This window comes from Sturnus vulgaris, chromosome 20 (genome assembly GCF_052056855.1).
Source record: "Sturnus vulgaris isolate bStuVul1 chromosome 20, bStuVul1.hap1, whole genome shotgun sequence".
Classification (NCBI taxonomy): domain Eukaryota; kingdom Metazoa; phylum Chordata; class Aves; order Passeriformes; family Sturnidae; genus Sturnus; species Sturnus vulgaris.
The window spans coordinates 3,883,845-3,909,009 of record NC_142262.1 but is presented as its reverse complement, the minus strand read 5'-3'; the positions used below and the strand labels follow the sequence as shown (position 1 = coordinate 3,909,009).

The following is a 25,165-nucleotide window of genomic DNA, read 5'->3' as shown; positions in this document are numbered from 1 at the left end:
AGTTCAAAGGCGGGGGGTGGGGGGGGCGCGCGCCGAGCGCGCGGACCAACCAAACGCTTCCAGAACCATCCGCGCGTCACGTGGGGGCGGGGCCGGCGCCGGCCAATGGAGCTGCGCGGCGCCATCCCCGCGGCCAATGGGCGCTCGCGGGGGGCGGGCGCGCGGCGGCGGTCGGGCTCGGCGGCCGCGGCGCTGAGGGGAGCGGGGCGGAGGAGACTTGGCGGAGTTGGAGCGCGGCGCGTCCCCCCCCCGCCTCACGCACCCGCCCCGGCCGGCCCTGCCCGCCCCGCTCGGTCTCCGTCCCGCCGGGGCCCGCCCGGGGCCACCCCCATGGCTCCTCAGAAGCACGGTGGAGGAGCGGGGCCCAGCTCGGGCTCCGCTGGCGGCGGCGCCGGAGGAGGAGGTGGTGGCGGAGGAGGCGGTGGGTTCGGGGGCTCTGCCGCGGCGGCGGCTCCCGGCGGCAAATCCGGCGGTGCCGCGGGCGGCGGCGGCGGCGGAGGAGGCAGTGGGTACTCGGGCGGCTCCTCGGCCTCCTCGGCAGCGGCGGCGGCGGCAGCGGCGCTGCCCCCCGTGAAGAAGCCGAAGATGGAGCAGATCCAGGCCGACCACGACCTCTTTCTTCAGGCCTTTGAGAGTGAGCACCGGGTGGCCGGAGGAAGTGGGGGCCGAGCCGGCGGGACCGGCCCGGGCCGCCGCGGAAAGGGCGGGAGGAGGAGGGGAGGGCTGTGGGGAGCAGGGGCTTCCGGGGGTAAACACGGTCGGGGGATGGAGGGAGGGAGCGGGGAGCGGGGCCGGGGGAGGCGGGGGCCGGCGGGGCCCGGGCGGAAGCGCGGGGAGCGGGGCCGGTGTGCGGGAGGGCGGCGAGAGGCGCCCGGGGCCCGCGGGCGGAGGGCGAGGGTGTGTGTGTGTGTGTGTGTGCCCGCGCCCAGCGATGAACTTGGTTCTCTGTAGCGCTTCCCATCAGGCTTTCGGGGCGGCTGGTTCCCTTTCCTCCTCCAGCAGCCCCTGGAGCTTCTGAGCAGTGAGGGGCGAGGGGGCCCTTTCCTCTTTGGCGTCCGCCGTTCGAGCCCCTTTCAGGGGCAGGACGCGATTAAGAGTTCACTGTACTTGGTTTTTCTTTGTTTGGTAATAATTTTCACTTAGTCGAGGTTTCGGATTGGAAATTGACCTTTGCGACCCAGGCTTCCCCCCTGTGGCAGTTCCACAGAGGAGGAAAATCCCCCTGAATTCACTGGAAAGCTGTTTGTGGAAATCTGGTTTAAAAGCACATTGGAGCAGTAAACTTAAGTTGCACTAAAAAATTTCTGTGCAGTTGCCAGGATTTGAAGGGAATTTTTAATACCCTCCTTGAAGACGTGATCCTGTTTTGGAATTGGTGCTGTCAGTGCTCATACTTGCTGTAGACGGTGACAGTGTTGGAGTTTTTGGTGTAGTCTCGAATAATGTGTGGCCATTTGAGTGTCAGTCCTTTTAACAACACTCTGTGTTCGGTAAATACTGTGCTGCAAATGGGTCAAGTGGCAGACTTGAGTTTTAAGAGCTTTTTCTCAGTGTCAGTGCCCAGGGTGGAAAAAATTCTTCTGCCTGTGGCTCAGTGTGTCAGACAAGGGAAGCACAGAGCTGAGCAGGTGGGGATCAGGAGGAAGCTGCAGTGTAGATATATGTACATATATACATAATATGTCAACCCCGTAGTGTGAATATCATGGGAAAACTGCAGTAAATAAATACTGGATTAAAACAATCCTAAAGTGTAGCGTTGAATCGCATTCTTCCTGACTGTTTTTGTCCCTTTTCAAGGTCATATGCTAGGAAAAGATAAAAGATTTATTTTAAGCTTCTGCTGAGTAATACAGACTTGTGAGACATATGTCTCTCTGCAGGTTGAAGAGTGTGTTTCAGAATTTTTCCACTTGGGAAAACTAATTTTGAAGCAGCAATGCATTGCCATTAAATTTCATCCTTGTGAATGTAACTTAATGTTTTCATACATTAAGAAATTATAGTGATGTCATGGGGTTTTTGAGACTGAAAAACCTGGGATGTCTTTTTCAAAGTTGTGACTACTCTGTATTTTCACTTTGTGGCAAAGTGCGCATATCTTAATTTCTTTTATCTTGATTTGAAAAATACAGATTTTATTGTGATAATTTGCATGAAGCAGATTTTCACTGGCTTTCATCAAGCCTCTGAAAGGAAATACTGTGATCATTTTAAGATTTCCTTCTCTAACAGTAATGCATCTTTAATTATGTGTTCACGGGGTCTTACATTCATAACTGTAGAAATGTGGCTGAATCATATCTTTTAAAAGGGGTAAAGGATATAAAAAGCTATCCTTTTCTACTTCTAATTACAGAATTCCACACAATAAGGTTTCCATCTATTTGAAATAAATGTTTTGCAGTCATATGAAAAGAAAATTTTATATTTCTTTAAAAATAAACTTTGTTCTTTTTATGTGGGGAATGGAGGCAGTGTTACCAGCCTTAGCATGGGCATCAGTACGTCATCTATTCTCTTTTTTTTCTCTCTACTTGATATGTATTAAGTAATTTGTAAGTTTTTTGCTGATATTGCTCGGTGAAGTTGGCTTTTATTTCAGTCCAAATAGGATATATTTCAGTTTGGTTTGGAATTATTGATAGATATAACCTGATCCAGACAAAACCCTTCTTGTCCTGATTTAACTTAATTGGTTAAAACTAAACTGAAGGTCCTCCTCTAGTCTGTAGGCAAGTCTTGATCCTTTGAACATTGGTCCTCAGAATTGTTTGAGATGATGCCGTGCTTGGGTGTCCATTTTGTGAACAGCTGAATTATATTCTCTCCATCTGCACTTGGAAACAGTAGTTGCTTTACGAAAAACAACGTTAATTTCCCACCTTAAAATGATCCATGATGGATCACAGTCAAGTGACAGTCCCTGTTCTTGTTTCAGTACCTGCTGCAAGTGACCTTGGTACTTTCCAGAAGTGTAAAGCAATCAGAATCCAAATCGTCTGACTGTGTAAATTTATTGTGCTATTTTGGTATTGTAGCAGATGTATTCATTAACTTCAGGAAGAAAACTTGCCTATATGACCATAGGTTGTCATATGTTGAAGTACTTTTTCTTCCCTTTAATGATACAAAGCCTGTAAGAAACACATTTTGGAGAAGCAAGAGCAGTCAGAGTTGAGTTGTGACCCCTGATTTGTGACAACTTAAACAAGAAGTTGCTTTGTGTTGTAGAGTTGAAGTAACCTTGAATGTGATAACTTGGAGTTATTTGGACATTGTGATGCTTCACTTAATGGCTTTTGTGATAATTGTTTCAAAGTAATTGCCATGGGAAGTTAGATACTATTTGTCATTATAGGATTGTCTTTCTGGAGGTGTAAGTTACATTGGATAACACGTGTTCCTTTTTCTTAGAACCAACACAGATATACAGATTTCTACGTACCCGGAATCTAATAGCAGTGAGTAATTGGTTTTATCACTCCTTTGCTTAGTACTTGTAGAAAATTTTAATTAAAGCATAACCATTTTCTATTTTTTTTCCCCCCTGCAGCCAATATTTTTGCACAGAACTCTCACTTACATGTCCCACAGAAACTCCCGAACAAATATCAAAAGGTAAAATTGTTTTTGTAAAGTAATCCTAAAATGTTCACCAAGTAGCAGAAGTCCAAAAAGCAGTGGAAGGTGACCTGTTTTCTTTTTGAAGAATTTTAAAATGCATACTTCAGTGTAGAGTTGATTTCTGAGACCTAAGAGATTTTTTGCAGTGTTAAGTGTATGTGTAGCTTTATCCATGTGACTTCTGTGGATACTGGGAGTATTCAAATGTGGAGAACTATGTGCAGAATCCTAACTAATTCTCCCGTGTTTGTTTTCTATTTTGGAGGAGAACTTATTAAAAAAACAAACAAACAAAACTGTATTACATCTCAGCTCTTGTAATCAATGGTTCTTAATCATGATCCTATGAAACATTCTATTTTAAACTGTAACCTTAACCACTTGTTTTTGAAAAAACCAAAACCCAAATACAAAACGACTGGCTTTGTTAATTAGTCTTGAAATAATTCAGTAATTATTTCTGTAGTTATTGTAAAAACTGGGAAATAAAGCAGATCTGTTTATAGTATTTTAGAAGAACTCCAGCAAACACATTAAAGAGGTTGTTTTGAACTGGATAGACCTGGGAGATGGTCTTCAGTTTTGATATTGCAGAATAATCATTCCTGTCATGTGAGGTGCTACAGCTGCTTGTCAGTGGGCTTGAAAACACAGAAACACTGCAGAGGGACAAGTGCAGTGTACATTATTTATTAGCAGAATCACAAGGCCCTACCAGATACTTCCTCTTCACTGAAAATCCTTTGTTACAGTTTAGACTTCTTTTGTAACCTGAACATTTAATTTGAAATATTTTAGCACGGAAGTTCTTATCGCTTAGAAACAGTTGCTGTGGCACTTAAGTACAACAAATATGCAACAAAATGTGATTATAGAGACAATTCTAATTTAAACTTTGTATTTATATCTAAGGGAGGTAATATTTGCATGATCTGTTAAGCAATAGAATTTACATATTTTTAGTTAAATTAAAGGAGCTGTTTATAGCATTATTGGATCTCTTGGAAATTGTTTAATGTTCCTGCTATGAGTTTTAATGGCACAATAGAACTTTTTCTTAAAACTGAATCCATAATATAAACTTCAGGTACTTATGAAGTTGCAGCTTACTTTTTCTTATGAGAGTTATCCAAATGAATTTTATTTTACTTATTTTAAAGTGAGTCAGAACAAAACTTTAAGAAATTCTTTCAGGCTGTTTGGTGTTTGTGGTTTAGTTTTGTTTGGTTTTTCTAACTGGAATTGTACTACAGGAAGTTCTTGCTTATAACTTGGATCAATTCATTATTGATCGAAATGTGTTTGTTACCTGAAAATGTTGTTGGATATCTGCTGTTCTTACTCGGAAGCACGAGACAATTCTTTGCCTTTTTGTTATCCACTGTTCCAAATTCCAGTTGATTCAGGTGCACAAGTAGTGCTTGGTTTCTGTTTGAAACATACTGATTTTTACCAGTTCTCTTAACACTTTGTTTTAGAACTGTGAGTTTAGTTGGGAGGTGTTCTAATAACAGACAGATTACAGCTGTTCCTTTCAGTAGTTCTGACGATGCTGACTTACTGAAATCATGCTTGTAATTAGGCCTAGGAAGATTAAATAAAACGTTTCAGTATGATTTCTTTATAAAAACACAATAATGCAGCAGAAGAGAGCAAGCATATTTGGAAGGGAAAAGCCAGAAAGTAATTGTGAAGTGTGTTCCCCCTGGGCTCCCTCTGCCCTTTCCATGCTCAGTCAGTACTGTGGCCCTTCTCTTTCAGCCTACTTAAAACCACAGAAGATGTAATTTAAAGGTAGTTTGGATTTAGAGTTTGGCAAAAGAGTCTGAACTGCACTTCCTGAGGGGATTAGTGGGATCCTTGTTTGCTGATCTGTGCTGGTAAATGCCTACAGATATGCACAAGACCTGAATCACTGTTCTTCATTCAACACGACTAGTTCAGGTCTATGATCTCTTTGTTTTGGTGAAAAAGGGACTTTAAAAGAAAGAAAATATCTGGACTAGAGAAGATCATCTGAGGTTTACATTAAGAAAAGTTTATGTTCTGGTTTCAGTACAGCTGGTTTACACTGGTTTCAGTGAAAGTGTAGTAGAGTTCTCTTTGCAAGGAAGTCTTTTCTGAAACTGCGTTACTGTTAGCCTGTTTATGTGGACTATACATGAAGATTAATTTATTCCCCTAGAACTCCTAAATGTTGTCATTGTTAAATTGATGACCATTGTTTTGATTGCCACTTCAGTAAACAGTATCCTAAGTAAAATTTAAAGAACTAATCTCCAAACTTAATAGACCTTACTTAAAGAATAGTACCTATAGCTCCAAATCTTTTGCCTCCAGTTCTGTGATAGTCTGAGAAAAAATTATCACTTGGAGAAAGGGAAATAAAACTGCATTTTAACCAGGAAATTAATATTGCTCCACATGTTTAATACTGAGAAAGTGTTTAGAAAACCTAGAATGCATAGAGCATAGGGAAATGGTCATAGGGAATAGTTAATGGGCATGTGTCAACCTGGGCTAGAAAGGTATTGAAGTTGCTGCTTATTGGAGAGGTGATGGGCTTTGGTCAGCTGATAACTTGATGGAGAGCTGAACTGGACTTTGTGTCTCTGGGTCTGTCTTCAGGTGTTAATGTATTATTTGACCAAATTATGGTGTTGGAAAGAAGTTACTAATTGTTATTAAAATTGCTTCACATACAGCATTTGGATAAAGGAATAATTATTTACTGGCAAAATAATGGCATGCTATGATGTGATTTCTAATACTTTGCTAATTATTACTTTTCTTGTCTGGAATAAGAGTGGGTGGAGAAAGGAATGCACAAGATGCACGTACTTGTTACACAAGTAAATGCTGTCTTGAAAATCCTGAGTGTGAGGGATGGTTATTAGAAAAACTTAATTTTGTCTGTTTTGCATGGGAACATGGTAACATAAACAGTAATTAATTTTAAATGAATTTCTGCTCTTACAAGTTAACTTCAAAGGCAAAATTTTTTTATTGGTTGCTATTTTTAGTTTCTCAGAAAGTTTGGTTTTTTTGAGAGAGATCTCTTTTGTTTTGACTAATGTGAGTCTGAACTTAGCAAAGATTGTGCCGCTGTTCTTTTTGGATCAATAATGGTCACATACTAAATACAAGTTGTGTCAGATGTTAGTGTATTTTATGAAAGATTGTTAACTTTCCCCCATTCTGGGATCATGTTTATCTCTTAGCTGGTTTTTGGCTCCTATTCTGCTCATGACATAACTTTGCTCTAAATCTGTTTTAAGCAATTCCGCAGTCTGGAGAAACCATCTAAACTTGCTGTTCTGCAGAACAGTGGCTGATTTTGATGAGCTGGAGCAAAGTGCATACAGAGACATTTTTACCTTAGAATCTAAAACTTTTATCGAATTACCCTGTTCTTAACACTTCTTGCTTTAAAGTTGAGCACTGCAACGTGCATTTTAACAATCCCACGTTTTAGTGTAGGTGAGTCAGTTCTTCAGTTTGTCATACGTGTGACTCGGGCTGAGTAGAGTTTTGAATCAGTGATTGTTTACTACACAAATCATAATTGTTTTTCTCCTAGTTATCTGAGTGCAGCCCTGTATTTTTGGTGCCCAGTGTTGCTGTTTAGTCACCATGTGCTGTGTAACTCAATCATTCACGAGCGTTACGTGCTGACTGCAGACAGAGTGACATCAATGTTTCTTCAGTCAGGGTATTTCTGTAGACAAATGCTTCTCACTTCCCAGAGTATAGCATTGTTCCTTCTGCAGGAAATCTGGTGTTTGGCAACTGTTTATTTTCTTCTTACTCCATTTTTCAAGGGAATAAACGTAAAGGAAAGGTGCCCTCACACTCCTGTGTTGTCACTGTAGTCAGGTGGAATTTTGTGGCCATCTAGATCCAAGCATTAATTTGCCCTTAATGAAAAATGGAAAGACTGTTCTGTAACATGTTGAACAACTTCTGTCCATGAATAAGCTTTATTTAATGAACATGAAATTGTATGTATGGTAGAACAGGCTGAACATATGAACGTGAACAGACTGATGTCAGAATTACAGAGAGGAAAGATTTGAAGTGATTATTCTCTATGACATTGTTGTCATTGGTTGTCATTGTCCTCTGTGTTCTGTGAATGTGCTCCTATGGTAGCTTTCAAATTCATTGCTCTTTGCATTGTGTCCATTTAATAGAAATGTGTGGAGAAATAAGGGTTTGGGATTTTAATTAGGCTTTTAACATTTTGGTGCTATAAGGTTTTAAGTGTTTTTCATTATTATGATCAAGATTAAAATAATAATGACTGAGGGGCTGACATGTCAATTCCTGGTAAGTATAAGTGTCAGTAAAACAGGAAGGTTTTCTTTGAGAAAGCTGAAATGTGGTTAAACATGTTCACTGCAAGAGTTTCAATATGTTGCTGTTAAATGACACTTTTTACAAGCAGTAGGATTAATGTTGCAAGGTCTGGGTTTAATTCCTTGTGTTATTTTTGATAGTACTTGAGAAGCAGTTGTGTCCCTTATAGCGCAGGCAGGATACTAGGTCTGTGTGTGTCCAATGGGTATTTTCTGAAGAGAAGGCTAAAATGGTACATATAGACAGTTTTAGATGGAAAATCAAGTCAAGGCTCAGGCTGAATACATTTTCTTGCTGTAAGTTGTGCGTGTAGTGGCTGTGTAAAACTATTCTTTTTGCTTTTTCCTCACAGGAAAACATTCAAAGTAGATGACATGTTATCAAAAGTAGAGAAAATGAAGGGAGAACAAGAATCTCACAGGTACTGTCCTGCTGTATATTTATGTGTGTGGGTATAAATGAGTATATACATGGGCTGAATCAAAAGTCCTTTTGAATGATCAAGTGCAAGTGGATAAGGAGTCATTACTCGAAGCAAGGTAGTTGCTGTTTCAAATGTTGTTTCCAGAATCTTAAAATGTGTGTATGTATGCTGGTCAACTAACTTGGAGAAAAGCAGTATTGGGATAAACTTTCAGTATTTGTTATGGCATCTCTTAAAATGTGTATAGAAACCTCAAATGGATATTTGCCTTAATTTTGTTTTTAAGTGTGTCAGTTGTGTCAGTAAGTAATCTGTGTGTGTTGGAATTAAAAGTAAAAAAATGAGGTGGATTTGGGAAAACATCATCAAGTTTTATTGCTTGGAGTTTGTTGTTATATACTTCCTATTTTTAACCTGTTATTTTCCCACAGTGTTTGCAAATCATTAGACTACTTCAGAGGCAGCTGTGCTAGATACATTGTAGTCTGAATCAAACTTAAAAATTTTGTGTTCTAAAAGGTTTTATGGATTTACTGTATATTATTTTTCTTAATTATATTTTGCTCCATATATTGATTAGTTGCTTTGTTGAAGCAACATAGAATATTGATTTGTGTTTTTTGTTCTTTCAAAACTATCAAGAATGTGCTTTAGTGTGGAGAAGTAACATGGATGAATGATGCAAGTTAGTGTAGATAGAGTCCTTTGAACACTTGAGCTGTTGGGCACTTTTGCTGATCACCTCAGAGCTCTTGGGAATGTTTGTGTTTAAAAATAAGTGTGGAGTGTCAGGTTGTATCTGCCTAAGAAGTGAAGGTGCACAAAGTTGTGTCTGGTGGTGTAGTGGGACAAATTATATTTTATGCAATGTATACTTCAGAAATATTAAGTGATTTTGAGACACTTTTAAGTCTAGACTTATGAATATTTCCATTTGTTTTAACTGAAATATGCCCTGAATTTTACGATTTGAAATAAAATGGGTCTGTGGTCAGTAGAATAATCTAGGCTGTGAAACAAAACAGATGCAATTATTTTGATTGCATATGTTATGAATTATATGGGCTTGATGTAACTGATAGTCTTTATTTCTAAAGGTGCAAGTTCCCCCTTGTAAAGATTCTCATTGCCGAGTTTAAAATCCTTGTTGGTTTGGTTTTCTTTTAATCTACACCAAGACCATGGTTCAGGCTGAAATTCTAGAAAATTTCCACCAAAACTGAGCTCTGCTGATGACTGTCCAACAAATGTGTTTGACTGCCTGTGAAGGCAAGATCTATCTTCAGGCAATGTTTTTCTACTGTAGTGTTTAATTTTTTTTTTTTTAATGTATCAAGTCACAGAGTACACAGAGAGAATGAGTCTGTAAAGAGAAAACTGCAGTTCAGTTCTGCATCAACTGCAATTGCTGTATCCAGGCAGTTTCCAAGTGAAAAGGATGGACTGAATCATTACAGTTCTGTACTGAATATCAGTGAAGTGCTTGCTGTGAGAAGAAAACACTTACTTGTTCTAACATTTTCTTTTTTTTTCCCTGTTTAGCTTGTCTGCTCATTTGCAACTTACATTTACTGGGTTCTTCCATAAAAATGGTATGTTTGCCAATTCATTCATTCCACTGTTAATTTGTGTAACACCTTTGAAATTAGTAGAGATCTGTGAGGGGAATACTTGAATATTTTTACTCTTTGGATGCAGGTTTTAATTTACTTGTTCAGCCTGTCTCATTTGTTGTAATTCAGTAGTACTTTAGAAATGTTGTATTGTAATTGTGATGTTAAGAAGATAAGCCTTCAGGGTTTTAGTCAGAATCAAGCCATCATCCATTCAAACTGAAATAGACCTTGAGGAAAGCAATTCTTTCCTGAAGAATGTGATTTTCTGGGAGTGTGTCTTTGGTGTTTGAAGGAGCTTTAAAAAACCTCACAGCCCTCAAATAGTTGGAAGATTCAGTGGTTTCTACTTAAAAATAGAAGTGTAAGAAAAGAAATTGTCAAGTTGAGTCTAGAAATCAAGGAAAGACCATGTCAACAATTATAAAAGCCATGGAAATCATATTTTAGTGACTTGAAGTCATTCCATGATGTCTTTCAAGTACATAAGGATTTGCCTCTCAATATCAGAATATTTGACTTCCTTGACCAGAATGAAGAGTTCTATTGCTCTGCGAGCAAAAGCTGTTTGTCCACTAAAATAAAATTATATTTCTAATTTTTGATTTCCATTGCTGATCACACCACTGGCAGCAGCTGCCTTGAAGATTACAGGCTCTAGGAGATTTATTGTGCAGTCTCACAAACAAAGTCTTATTTTCTAAAACTTTTTTTCAAGTTTGTTTGAGAGCCCTTTAAGAGCTATTGTGAATTTATTTAGCCTTTCATAATATTTAAGGGAGGATGGTGTAATTTTGTTTTGTTTTCCTATTTGATAGCATCTGAATCTTAAACCCAAATTTTAGGTTTGCAAGCTGTAAAGAAAAAAAAATTGGGAAAAATAACTTGACTCATCTGTAATTAGTGTATTCTAACTGTCCTTAAAACTACCTATAACATTTTTCTCTGTTATAAAAGGGTAACAAATGTGCCCTTTTAAACTTTGGAGATCAGCTAATATGAGAATAATTAGAATATATTTTCAAGTGGAAATCTGTAGTAAGTTTGGGGAGAGTTGAAACTAAGAATGTGGCCAGAGTTCTTTGTTACCTGGGAGGTGCCTGTGATTAAAAAGTAATTACAGATGGATTTATATCATTGAATAGATCTTTGCTTTTTCAGAACTTAAAATACTTTTCTGTTTAGATAAGCCATCACAAAACTCAGAGAATGAACAAAATTCTGTCACTCTGGAAGTACTGCTGGTGAAAGTTTGCCACAAGAAACGAAAGGTAAAAATGATCTGACAAAATGTCAATATATATTAAAGCAAAATGTTTACCTGCTTCTAGAATATCTAACACTGCCACATAGTGATGCTTCTGTTAAAATTAAGCTTTAAATTTAAGAACTAATGTATTCAAATTGTTTTTTCTTGGATTTTGCACTGCTTTATGAGAAATGAGGTTTAAAATGCATTCAGCTTCGTTGATTGATTTCAGCTATGAATCACATCTACTCATTGTGAAATTTCAGCCACTTTGGTTTTACCTCAGTTTTTGTTTGTCACATCATTAAAGAATTCATTCTGTTGTGATGTCCAGAGGCTTAAGGAAACCAGGCAATTGTAAAGTAGCCTATGCCTTTCAGAGTTTAGGAGTAAAAAGGAACAAATTGTAATTGTTTTGAATTCCTCAGTCACCTGCCAGCTCTTGTCTCTTTCCTTGCTTTTTCTGTACCTGTGTTTTTTACTTTGATTATTTCAATTATTGCAGATTTTAGCGACTGTGAATCATAAGCAATTCTATATTTATTTTTAAAGCATCTTTGAATTTGCTTGCAGTTTTAACTGAGCTTATTTCACATCACTTAGCAGATTATCCTCCCAACTGTGAGAATATGGGAGGCTCAGTAATGCTTTAAAAGGTTTCAACCAGAAAGGAAAAGATTTGCAGTCAGAGCTGTGTGTTCTTCCCTAATGCTAGGCTGATTTGACAGGTTTTTAAGAATTAATAGTGTTTCTAACTAATTTTGTTAATTGTTATAGTATGGATAAATGTAGTGCAATCAGGAGGTGCTAATGGTTATTCCAAATGTTTTGCTGCAAGTTTCATATTTAGGCCATCTTGTCTTGTTTTCCCAAATATAATAAATCCTAGGTAAGTGGTTCTTTATCTCACAGATAGCACAAAATGCACTTTGAAATATTGCAAGGAGAAGATAAGAAGCCCTTGAGAAATATATATATATAACCAAAACATTCAATTTCTTCAGGTAAACAGAATTAAATTAGTATTAATGACTGTTCAACAGTCTTTCTAAGTGCCTAATGTTAGTGTTCTTTTAATCATATAGAGAAAGATGGCTGCTGCCAGAAGGGGTTATAGAATGCCAGTGTTTCATTTGCACTTATAAATATCTGGGTTTGCATTTAAAATCTGGGATTATTCCAGGGTTTTTTTATTTATATCTGTTCAAGGCTTATTATAAGCTTATTTTCAAAAGTTGGCAGAACAAATACAGTTTAGAAATGGCATCAATTTAAATATTTTATGTTTTTACTTTGAAGTCTAAAAACCTGAACCTTATCTTTCTTGTTTTGCTGCAGGATGTCAGTTGTCCAATAAGGCAGGTTCCTACAGGTAAAAAGCAGGTGCCTTTAAACCCAGACCTCAGCCAAATAAAACCAGGCAACTTCCCATCACTTGCAGTTTCCAGCAATGAGTTTGAACCAAGCAACAGCCATATGGTGAAGTCTTACTCATTGTTATTCAGAGTCACTCGCCCAGGAAGGAGAGAATTTAATGGACTGATCAATGGTGAAACTAATGAAAACATTGGTAACTTCAATCTTTTAATCTGCTTTTGCAGGGTTTATCTTGTGGGCACGTATGGAGTTGTCTTGATGAGCAGTGTGGGTCACACTGTGACAGGGGCCAGTAGTAACAGAGTGAGCTTTTATTTGTTTGCAGTCTCTTTTGAGATGGGGCTGAAATTCAGCTGGTAGCTAGAAATTATGCTTCTGGTTTTGTGTAAATTTAACACCTCTTGTTACTGATGTGATGCTGAAGGTGTGAGGCAACAGTGTTAGAGGGTAACCAGTGCAAGAGAGCCCTGTGGTCACTGAGAGTGTAACGATTCCTCCACCAACACTGGTCACTACTGACTCACTGTGGGTGCTGTCAGTGTTTCTCAGCACAACTAAATGACAAGCCAATAGAAAAATACCTCAATAACAAAGTTTTAAAAGTTATTTTCTTAATCCTGTTGAGATGTGTTACAACACAAATGTTACAGCCTTAGAGAGTACATGTAGAATGAAAATCTTTGTTTCTCACTATTTTATAGCCACAAGATGAGGAAGATCAAATCCCAAATTCTTTATGCTGAGAGAATAATACAATTACACTTAAGAATAATACAAATACATTTAAGCTAAGTGCTCTTTCATTGCTTTGTTCTTCTCTATTGTGTGGCACATCTGACACAATCAATAACCAGTTAAATTTGTGAGTGCATTAGAGGCTCTTGGATCTTTTGAATCTATGCTTATATAATGATTGAATACCATATTTCTTATGTGCAGATGTCAATGAGGAGCTTCCAGCTAGAAGAAAAAGAAACTCTTCAAATCGTGAAGATGGGGAAAAGATATTTGTAGCACAAATGACCGTATTTGACAAAAACAGGTAATATTGTAAAAACAAATATAGCTTCTATTAATCATTAGGAATTTGATAATAAACTTAATATGTTCTTTGTTACAGTGTTGGTTGTCTTTGGCTGCATTTTAGTTGTTATTTAGAATAAGAACTTGGGCTTGTTATCTTTTTTTTAAAAAGTCTACAGGTTTCATAACACATTTTATACTGAGACCTACTCAGTGATTACTGTAAATAATTTCCATCTGTGATCTTGAATATTGTCCTGTTAATTTGCATCCATTTGTCTGTTCCTTGCCAGTTTTTGACAGATGTAACTTCTCTGGTTCTGTTAAAGATCAGTGACAGCATAAGTAAAAAGTAAAACAAAGAAAAGGTCTCTGAAATACCCTTACTGCTTACACTCTGTTGGGTGCCATAATGTTTTCCATACCAGAATGTTCCTGATAAAGTCACAAGTCTCATTCTGCTGACAGCTACAGAAGACATCAGTTCCCCATTACTACAGGACAATCAAACAAATAGTTAAAATTGTAACAGGCTTACTCTGTCATGTAGTTTAATTATTTATTATCGTGATACTGCTTAATGTATTTCAAAGAAGGTGGAGTGGGGTGAACTCAAATGTTAATAGCTTAGAGCACTCTAGATCCAGTTTGAAAGATAAGAACCAGACCATTTCCTGAGTGGACATTTTGGGTGGTTGTTTGTGCTGCAAAGGAATAGTGCCAACAGCCAGAATGAAAATAAGTACATGAACATAAGCAGTACATAAAACATGAACATAAACAGTACATGAAAATAAGACTTCTTTCCATGGCAAATGCAAGTCTCAGGTAGAGGTAGGTATTTAGATGATTTTTTTCATCAATAAAAACAGAGCTTAAAGAAAAACTGCCTAAACTAGCTCCAACTAATTCTGACAAAATGGTTAAATATCCAAATAGGGGTTTAGAAGTATGTTTTGAGAAGAGTTTGGTTTCTGAAGAAATGTCCTTTTCTAATATGTATCTTCTTGGAAGTCTTGACAGTATTTTGTTCTTTTCTGTTATTTTATTCCACTGGAGAGCTTCAATATGCTAAACAAGATATGAACCATTAGATGGTTCTGTAGTGATGATAGGCAAGGACATTCTCAGGCATGCTGTTGTATAAATGAGACTGATTTGCAGCAGAACCAAATCATGCATAAAAATATATTTATTTTTGGTTTAGTCTTTAACATTTTTCTTTGTTGTGGATGGTGTTTGCCTACGATTTAGACCTCGTCAAATAAATTTGCCTGGAAATGTCTTTAGGTTCGTGGAAATTTAACTACTGTGCAATAGTGCATTTTAATAGACAAACAATGAAAGAGCTTTTTTACACATAATACATATTTTGTCTTGACAGACGCTTGCAACTTCTGGATGGGGAATATGAAGTGGCCATGCAGGAAATGGAAGAGTGTCCAATTAGCAAGAAAAGAGCAACATGGGAGACAATTCTGGATGGGAAGGTATGGATTGTTTCAGTGGTCAAGAGAACGGCCTTCACAGGAAATAATTATCTTTGGGAATATATGGACATACATTTAAATTTAACTCTGAGTTTAGAAAGCTTTGCCTACACTGGACCATTAATACAAGCAGATGTCAACTACTGTAATTATGGCAGCTGTCTCTTTTCAGTGACTTCTGAATTCCTGACCTAGAAAGTCAGGTATTCTATTTAAGGAGAAGAAAGAAGAACCCAGACAGGTGTGATCTTATGTGCATACCTTAAGAGAATGCTGATGAAATGTAGTGATGAAAAGAAGAGGATGTATCAGTGTAGGAGGAAGGGTTGAGAAGACAGAAGTTGTTGACTGAGGTGAATCAACACTCAGTGATGCAGTGACTGTATTAACTTACATAGTCATGGTCACATGTCCTGGGAGAGTATGAGTTGTTGGTGTTTGAAGAAAAGAACATGAAGATTCCAGATGGTTGCAAAGTATTTGTGTCTCAAGATTATCATATAATATATGAAAAAAGAAGAGATGATCCAAATTATATAGTAAAAGTACAGTTACAATCTCAACTATCCTGGTCAGCCTTTACCTGCATTAAAATAAATTACATCAGTCTACATTCTGTGAATATTTTCTCATGATTGTTTTTGTGAAGACGCTTATTCTGCTGGGTTTTCTTTATTTCCCCCACTCTCCAGAGGTTGCCTCCATTTGAAACATTTTCTCAGGGACCTACACTTCAGTTTACTCTTCGTTGGACAGGAGACACAAATGATAAGTCTACAGCTCCTATAGCTAAGCCTCTTGCAACACGAAATTCTGAAAGTCTCCCTCAAGAAAACAAGCCCAATTCTGTTAAACCTACTCAGACTATAGGTAAGCAAACTTTGGTTTTGCTGCTGAATAATCATCTGCTTAACCCTTGTGTGCTTAGGCTCCCTGGTGCAGCTGCTTCAGGTTATTCTCAATAGGAAAAAGCAAAACTGAGTGGGCTTTGTTGTATCCCATATTTTGTAAATTTTTTAAGGTTAAAAGCGAAACATTGGGACATTATTGAAGTGATTGTATACAATGTGTGTAAATCCTGCTGGGAAATACATTGGGGAGAATCCATCACTAGGATTTCTAGGATTGTCTGGTTTGCCCTACTCACTCCAATTAGTGTTCTGTAATGATGACAAAAACACTGCTTCTCCAAACGTGTTTTTTATGCAGTTGTGTTACAGTAAATGTTGAGAAACTTAATGGTGAGACTTTCTAAGAGTGATGATTCTTTGTGCTGCTTTTAGAGCTTTAGTGTGATAAAAAAGTGAGAGCAAGAAGAATTTCACCTTACCTGTGCAGAAGCCAATGTCTAGAATGACCCTTACCATCCTTAGACAACCTACAGGCATCCTTCTCTTTGGAAAGAGTACAAGAATGTTTAAATAAGACTTGATACCTGCTTCCTGAATTGAGTATTTTTCCTGAGCTAGGGTTTGCAGACACTTGGGTTTCTTTCATTAGGATGAGTGGCTGACAGTGCACACAAACAGGAAGTTATTCCAACAGAACCTGGCAGGTCCTTGAACTTTTGCTGTAGAAATTGGTCTGCTTTCTCTTTACTTACTTGTACCAGGCTTCCTTGTATTTTAGAGTTTCTTGGAGACCTGTATTGTAATTTGTTAGGCAGGTTTTATGCTCAGACTTGAAAAAAAAAATGAGAGTTGAGTTGACTAACTCCCGAAGGTGTGTGGTAGTTTACTGTAACAAATGTAAAGGCAATAGGAACACGGCAAGACTGCATTGCCAGTGTAACCTGAAACCCATTTCTTCTTCCATCAGAAAAGCTAAATGTTCCAGTAAATTGGTAAAATTACAATCAGAGCAACCTTCCCAAATAGTACAGCCAGCTCTCATACACAAATACATTGTAGTGTAATGTGCAGCACTGTAGGGTATTTATTATGGTTCTGCTCTTTGCAGTGTCTGAATACCATGAGAGTGAAAACTGTACAAAACTTCTGTCAGAGATTCTGATAAAGGTCCAGTACATCTTTCCCAATGGTACATAAATCTGATGTTGTCATTTTACTTCGGCATGTTTCCCAAGGCAGACCAGTGGAATAAAGACATTGAAGACTTTCTAAATATGGCAGCTTCAACTTTGCTGTAATTACAAAGTTCTGAAAGTAACTGAGCCATGGAATTGGGATTTCTCTGATGTGGTGCAGGCTAAAGTGTCAGGCCTCCTCTCTTTTTCATGCAGAAAGAAGATAAAATTTCCTTTCTTCTCCAAAATATTAAATAAAAAATAAGTGCATCTTCTAAAAGTTAGGTCAGTAGAGCTGAGCCATGTTTTCCCATCTTTATCACTATTCAGAAGCAAGTTAGGATCATTATTTAGTTTCTCTTGAGGGCAGATTTATAAACCTGCTTAGTTCTGTAGGGGTTTTTGTTAATTGTATGAAATCAAAATAGTTTTATAGATTAAAGTGTATGGAAGAGACTCGGAAGCAACTGGGCAGTGCCATTACACATACATACAGTGTTCAAGGGTTAAAGTTTCAGTTAAATATTTTGTGTGTTTATTTACATTTCTGCTGCCTCTTTAGAGACTTGTGGAACTTTTGAAATTGAATTTAAGTGATGTGTTTAAATGCAGCAATCTGAAAGCAGGGATGGTTTTTATTTCCCAGCTTTTAGCTATACATAAAGAATCCACTGCTTAAATGGAGTAAGAAAAATATTACTTTTTACCTGACCATTTTTAAGTTCTCTGAATGATTCTCCAACACTGGAGATAATCTTGTTAGAAATGGGTTTGCCTGTAGGTTTGTGAAGGAAGCTGAGCATCCAGACTTCCTTGTTTCTGGTAGGACTAATTATGTCAAAGCACAGCAGCAGTACCCTTCTCAGAACTTCCTTACTTGGGTAAGAAACAGTGTTTGTCTGTTCCTCTGCACCAAAGAAATGTATGTCTACATGTGGTTTTTTTCAGCTGTGAAAGAATCTTTGCCTACAGACCTTCAAACAAGAAAAGAGAGAGATGTTTTAAATGAACCTCGACAGAAGTTGCGAATATTTTACCAGGTATTGAAAACAATCATTAGAGGGAAAAGTTAGAATCTAAATATTGTGTGGAATTAAAATATTTGCCTGGGAGCTGGGTGGAAATTTCCATTGCCCTTTTTGTGGATGCCTTAAAGAGTCTCAGATTCACAGACTGAAAGCCATTCCACACTCCTCTTTACAGAAGTATTCTAGAACACTAATCTTTCTGGGGGAAAACTTGTCTTTCTGGTGTTCCAAAAGGCAAAGGACATTCCTTGTTAGTCTGTTGGAGGGGGACAGTTGAGTTTCCAATGGGAAAAAACCTTCTTGAAATACCAGTGTTTCACTACACTGAGCTGATACAGTGTTCCCAAGATCAAACTATTGCTGTGGAGGCCTCTTGTAATGACGTCCGACTTGGTTTTGGGGGTTGGAAGTTAATGAATGAAACTCATTTGGTGCTAATTGTGCTCTGCCTGTTCCTTTGTTTGCATCAGTTCCTCTACAACAATAACACGAGGCAGCAGACCGAGGCCCGCGATGACTTGCACTGCCCCTGGTGCACACTGAACTGTCGGAAACTCTATAGTTTACTCAAACATCTTAAACTCTGCCACAGCAGATTTATCTTTAATTATGTTGTAAGTAACCATTTTGTACTTCAGCACTATGAAGCTCTGTACGGTCTGTCAAAGATCCTACAAATGCAGGGGTTCTGTTTCCAGCTTAGTAAGTTGTAGGGCTGTATCTACAGGTTAGAAGCTGCTTTCTGTGAATGTTTGTGTGTTACATGGAAGGGAAATACTGAAGGTTTGAGTTCCTTTTTTTTAATATATACATTAAATAATGCTGACCACTAGAGGCTGAATTCTAAATGCAGCTACTGCTTTTGCTTCAATGTGTTCTTTGACGTAGAAAGCAATGTAATTTGGTTGGAAGTCTCTTGAAGCTCTAGAAAATTTAGAACTGTTCTTGCTAGCAATCTTTTACTGATACTTTCATTAATTTTACAATTAGTTTCAAATGGTTTTATACAAAACAGTAAAATAGTATAGAGCAAGGAAACTTTAGTGTAATTTGCTTCTAGAGGTTAAAAATTATTTGGGTGTTGTGAAAGGAAACTTAGGGCTGTATCAGGTTATTGAGAGGTGATATTTAAGTTATTCAGAATTTATAGCTTACTTGTTGAAACCTCTTGATGCATTGTCATTACTGTGTGCTGAGTATTTGCAACTGTGCTCCAGTATCATCCAAAAGGTGCTCGGATAGACGTGTCCATCAACGAGTGCTACGATGGCTCCTACGCAGGGAACCCCCAGGACATCCATCGCCAGCCCGGCTTCGCCTTCAGCCGCAACGGGCCCGTCAAACGAACTCCAATCACACACATCCTGGTGTGCAGGTACGGAGCTGCCAGACACGCTCTGTGTGGGGCACCGAGTCAAACAGGCTGCAAAAGACCTCGGAGACCAACCTATGACCCAACACCAGCTTAGTAACTAATCCATGGCACTGAGTGCCACATCCAGTCTGTTTTAAATACCTCCAGGGTTGGTGACTCCACCGCTTTCCTGGGCAGCCCATTCCAATGCCCAGCCACTCTCCTGTAATGAATTTTTTGGCCTATAAACCAGATTTGTGAAACCTGGGGATTTGTGAATGTGTAGGTACATATACACAGTGCTAAATTTCACTGTTATGACTAAATAAAATGTAACTCAGGGAGGATAACATCACCCATGATTTTTCTGTATCTTTCCAACAGAGAGATCTGTTCATAACAATGTAGCTCTCTTTAACTGCCTTACCCGAAAACTTTTCTTCCCCAAAAGTTGGAGGGTTGGGTCAGGAACTCTTGAGTTTTTAATGGGGATTATTTCATTGCTGGAGGTTTCCCCCCTTCAAACATTTTTACAAGCTAGAGCTAAACATAATTTGCCTGAATCAGTGACTATTCTGAGCATTTGCATTTGTGACGTGCTGGTGACAGCAGTGACTGCTCCTTTGGCAGGCCAAAGCGCACGAAAGCGAGCATGTCCGAGTTCCTGGAGTCCGAGGACGGGGAGGTGGAGCAGCAGCGCACCTACAGCAGCGGCCACAACCGGCTCTACTTCCACAGCGACACCTGCCTGCCCCTCCGCCCCCAGGAGATGGAGGTGGACAGTGAGGACGAGAAGGACCCGGAATGGCTTCGGGAGAAAACCATTACTGTAATTATTCCCTTTGTACAAAGCTATTTTAAGTGGATTGTGGTTTTTAAAAGATGATCCGCAGTTGTTTTAGGGTGAAAATTCTGCATTTTAGGAGCAGAAAATTTTGCTGAACTACTGTTGATGGAAATTCATGGAATCAAAGTTTGTTTTTTCAAGTGTGCCTTCAGTTTGCAGTTAGTTTAGTCTCCTTGTGTTCAAATAAGTTTACATTATTTGTGACTGTTTTTCTCCTTCAAAGAGGAGATGCTGGAATCAGGAGCACACAGTTTGGGTATATAATAAGCATATATCCTGTATATAATAAGAATATAATTTATAATCAGAAGTCTCTACATCAAATGACATTTTTCTTTTTTGACTGCAGAGCCTGAATTTTCTTTATATATTTTTGTGTGTAAGTTGAATTTTGGGTATGCTCTCACTATTTGGCAGCAGATATGCAGTTCTGATGGGTGTTTGTTTCTTTTCCTACCCTTCCTTCCAATCTCCAGCAAATTGAAGAATTTTCTGATGTTAACGAAGGAGAGAAAGAAGTGATGAAATTATGGAATCTTCATGTTATGAAGCACGGGTATGTTACTGTGCTTTGATACAAATAAATTACAGTATAGATTTGGTTGATCATTTTGCATTGCAATTCACTAAATACTTAAAATTCAATTGGCTCAATTGTTTAGGAAAGGATCATTAAAGGATAATTTGTAATAAGCTTTTGAGAGTTTAAGCTTTTAAAGAAGTTCTTGTGCCTAGTAGCATTTGAGCTTTGAAAGGAAAAAACATTGGACTGTGTAATAGCTGCTCTCTGCAGTTACATTGATAAATCATGTTGTAGAGTATCTTTTTGTTTTTGAAAATGCTCTGCTTACATAATGATGGCTTTCTTATTTGACAGGTTTATTGCTGACAATCAAATGAATCATGCCTGTATGCTGTTTGTTGAAAACTATGGACAAAAAATCATTAAGAAGAACTTGTGTCGAAACTTTATGCTCCACCTGGTCAGCATGCATGACTTTAACCTGATCAGCATCATGTCCATAGACAAAGCTGTGGCCAGGCTCCGAGAGATGCAGCAGAAGTTGGAGAAAGGAGAATCGGCCTCCCCGACAGACGAGGAATCCTCCGAGGAACAAAGTGGGACAGCAAATGGATACAGTGAAAATACCATGAGAGAGAGGATTTCAGAAGTGGAGAGCATCTCAGGTGTCACGAAACAGAGCAAGAAGCAGAAGCTCTGAAGTCAAAAGTCAATTGTCATTCAACGGACAAGCATTGAAGTGACATTCTAGGGTGCATGAGCTCTATAAAGAATTACACACAGAAATACAGGGATTCCAAACAGGCACTGCTGGATGGAAATAAATGATTTCAACAAGGATATTGTTTAAACAGGGTTTTTATTCAGTTACTTATGCAAGTACTTCATGTATATTGGTTTTGGTGATGTAATGACAATATTCTAAGAGTTTGAGCATGAAGAGCAATATAAAAATCTTTTTGTAATTTTAGTAATTAGTGTCTTAAGAACTTTATGGAATTTACATAATTTAAGTATATGTAAAACCGTTTTTATATTAAGATTTTTGCATCTGTATCTGGCTGTTTTTCCTACCATGAAGTTGTGAAACATTAGGGAAAAGGGATTGGGATACAGTTTCTGCTTTTCTTATTTAGAAATTCTCCAGTTAGCCTTTTGTGAAAATGACGTCTGACTATTTACAGTTTAACCTTGATCCTTGTATTTGAAATCATTTATCAATTGATCATAAATTACAAATCAATTTTTTTTTTTTACACTAAAAATTATCAAAGTTGGTGAACTTAGCACTTCCTTTGTCTTGTGCCTGTTTGGAAAGATCTTGGCTTTTCACGTTCCAGACACAGTGAAGTACCACCTTGGCTTTTTGAGGTTTAACCAGCAGTTTGGGTTTCGTGGATAATTCTGATGTATTGATCGCCCAGTGTACCATTTTAAACTTGAACATTTAGCTCCTTTATATTTTTATTACACATTTACACAGCTACAGAGAGGATTTGGGTGCAGCCCCTTGTGCCTGGGGTGGCCCATGCTGGGTGCCATGCTAAGGCTGGAGCCTCGTGTCCGTCTGCAGGCGCTGCGTTCCCGCCAAGCTCTCGCCTCAGCACAGACTGCAAGGCCAGGCCGTGGGCTTAGCTCTGGCTTTCGAGATGCCACTCTTGAGGGAAAAATGCACTGTAAAATTGGACCAGAAAATGTGTTGCACTTCTTATGTAAGTATTCTGTGATGTATTGTATTCAATACAGATACTAAGATGCTGACTAAACTATATTTGAGCAGTTTTGCACTGCTGTTAACACATTTTATGCATACGTTTACAGATTTTTTCCAATGGAAAGTGGTTTCACTACTGGTACAGTATCAGCACCGAAGGGTTTTATTCCAGCAAGCACTGTGGTTGAGTGACATCACCTCAATTTTTTATTATCCTTAAAATATTTCATTTTTCATATTCTTTATTTATAAAGGAACAATGCTGCTGTAAATACAGGTATTTTTTGTTTTTTATTTCATTCCATCACCATGAGATGCAGTTCCCTATTTGTTGAAGGGGTATATAAGCTTTCTAATGGTGTCTTCAGAAATTTATAAAATGTAAATACTGATTTTGATGGTCCTTAAGATGTGTTTAACTGTGAGACTATTTAACTAATGGTGTGGATGTGATTCGTCATCCAGTATTAAGTTCTTAGTCACTGATTTTGTGTACAAAATAGGAAAGAGGGAAACTGCAGCTTTTCATTACAAACTCCTTGAATTGCCAGCTCTCTTGAGTTTTAGCAAACTCTAATTCTGCCTCTGGATAATACATCATGCATTTCTCTCTGGCTTTAATTTGCTAAAGCTGTGCACATATGTAAAAAAATAGATTATTTTAGGGGAGATGTAGTTCTAGAATTATTGCTTATGTCATTTCTTAAGCAGTTATGCTCTTAATGCTTAAAAGAAGGCTAGCATTGTTTGCACAAAAAGTTGGTGATCCCCCCAAAAATAGTAATGAAATTACTTCTGTTCAGTAAACTTTGTATGTCATGTCAATTTATAATAAAAGCTGAAAAAATCCCCTTGTTTTCTATTTATAAAGATGCCTTTTCTATTTGTACCTTTGAAGATGCCATGTAAGCTGGTTTAAAAAAATTTGAATGGTACATTAGATGTAAAAACAAAAGAAAACCCTTCTCCCCCTAAAAACAACCCTAAAACAGGTTTAGCTGTTTAAATGAACCATTGTTTTTCATTAAATGTTTTAATTGAAATGAGCTTTTGTACATGAAGTTCAGTAATAACAAAATCTGCCATGATGGGTGTCCAATCATTCCATGTGCAGAGACCTCAAGCAGCACCTCTGTAAACTCTTCTGCATGACTTAAAATTTGGATACATGTTCTCCTTTGCCAGATTGTTACAGCTCTGTTTAAGGTATCTTCATAATTTCCAGGGTTTTAGCCAGATACAAAAACTTTGCTTCTCCTTTCTTGGGGTAGAACTTGAATACCTGAGATGGGTGTAAATGTGGTGCTTTACTGTACAGAACTGTAATTTATAGAAGTGCAAATGAAACATCACTTGTGTTGTCAGTTATAGAACTCAGATTTGTGTAGTTTTTACACGTGTTAATTTTTCAGACATTTTACAAAGTATTTGGCTTATATGGAGTAAAGTTTAAATAGGTGTCTGTTTAAATCCCATTCCTCTGGGACTGCAGAAGATGGATGCTCCAGGTACTATAAGACAAGTCAGGAATTGCATTGCTTGGCCAAGTATTGACTCTGCAATAGCAGATACTGGAAACCTTTTTCCATATTAGGATCCAGATCCTGAAATGCAGGTTGTGCCAGCTGGGCTCTGCAGACTGGACCTCAGGCTGCCATTGGGCAGTGTGTTCTTGTCTCCATCGTTGTCCAGGTTCTCCTCATCAGGCCTTCAGTGTGCTCAGGGCAGGTTTTAATGATGTTTTGTACTTGGTGATCACAACAGGTCTGTGAACCCCAACCTGGAACCTCATATGATTTGAATATTTAATTTAGTGCATTAATACTATATTCAAAAGTGATAGATGAATTGTTAACCATCAGTGTACATTGCTTGGAGTGTGTCTTGAATGTAGCCCTTGAATTTTGAAGGGTGGATAAAGATTCACTACCTGGAATGAAACAGTTACCCATGATTTGAACTGTTCTGATTATTTATCTAATCAACAAAACAAAACTCCCAAACCAGAAATTTGATTTTACCTTTGGGAATACAGGAGGCATTCTGTGAGGACGATTTTGACAGCATTGTTCCAAGTTCAATATTTCTTAATTCACAGAAGTCTGGTGCCATCATCAGCAAGTGGAGGTGTTCCCTGTTACAAATCTGACTCTGGTTTCACATCCAAGAAAACAAAGGCTTTGGAGTAGGTAAGTCCTTCCCTGACTCTAACCTGAAGGGATTTTTTAGGCTGTTCAATCTGAGTGTGAAGCTGCAGGTCTGGAGGAGAAACACTTGGCATTTTGCCATGAAGAAAGCTCATGTGAATGGAGTATTTATGAGAGAAAGCTGCCAAGTCAGCAACTTCACTTACTGGTTTCACGAGCTGTTTTTCCTTTAAAAGAGACCAAAGAACTGGAACAGGCTCCAGGTAAAGCAGAGCTGAGGCAATGAAGTAAAGCTGTGTGTTAGTCCAACAGGGACTTTATTTGAAGGTGATTAAATACCTCTGCTGCTGGCCAAAACTACAGA

The 25,165-nt window shown here is 38.3% G+C and overlaps 1 protein-coding gene across 1 annotated transcript; it reads left to right on the top strand.

The window, feature by feature from the left end:
* Positions 1–315: 315 nt before the first annotated feature.
* Positions 316–23,697, top strand: SUZ12 (SUZ12 polycomb repressive complex 2 subunit). The gene is made up of 16 exons (XM_014878130.2): positions 316–634; positions 3,418–3,464; positions 3,557–3,621; positions 8,339–8,407; positions 9,953–10,002; positions 11,209–11,294; positions 12,611–12,842; positions 13,589–13,691; positions 15,057–15,162; positions 15,855–16,032; positions 18,137–18,228; positions 18,687–18,830; positions 19,434–19,591; positions 20,201–20,399; positions 20,894–20,973; positions 21,295–23,697. The coding sequence occupies exons 1-16, from the start codon at positions 331–333 to the stop codon at positions 21,638–21,640; spliced, it is 2,259 nt and encodes a 752-aa protein (XP_014733616.2). The 5' UTR covers positions 316–330; the 3' UTR covers positions 21,641–23,697.
* The last annotated feature ends 1,468 nt before the right edge of the window (positions 23,698–25,165 follow it).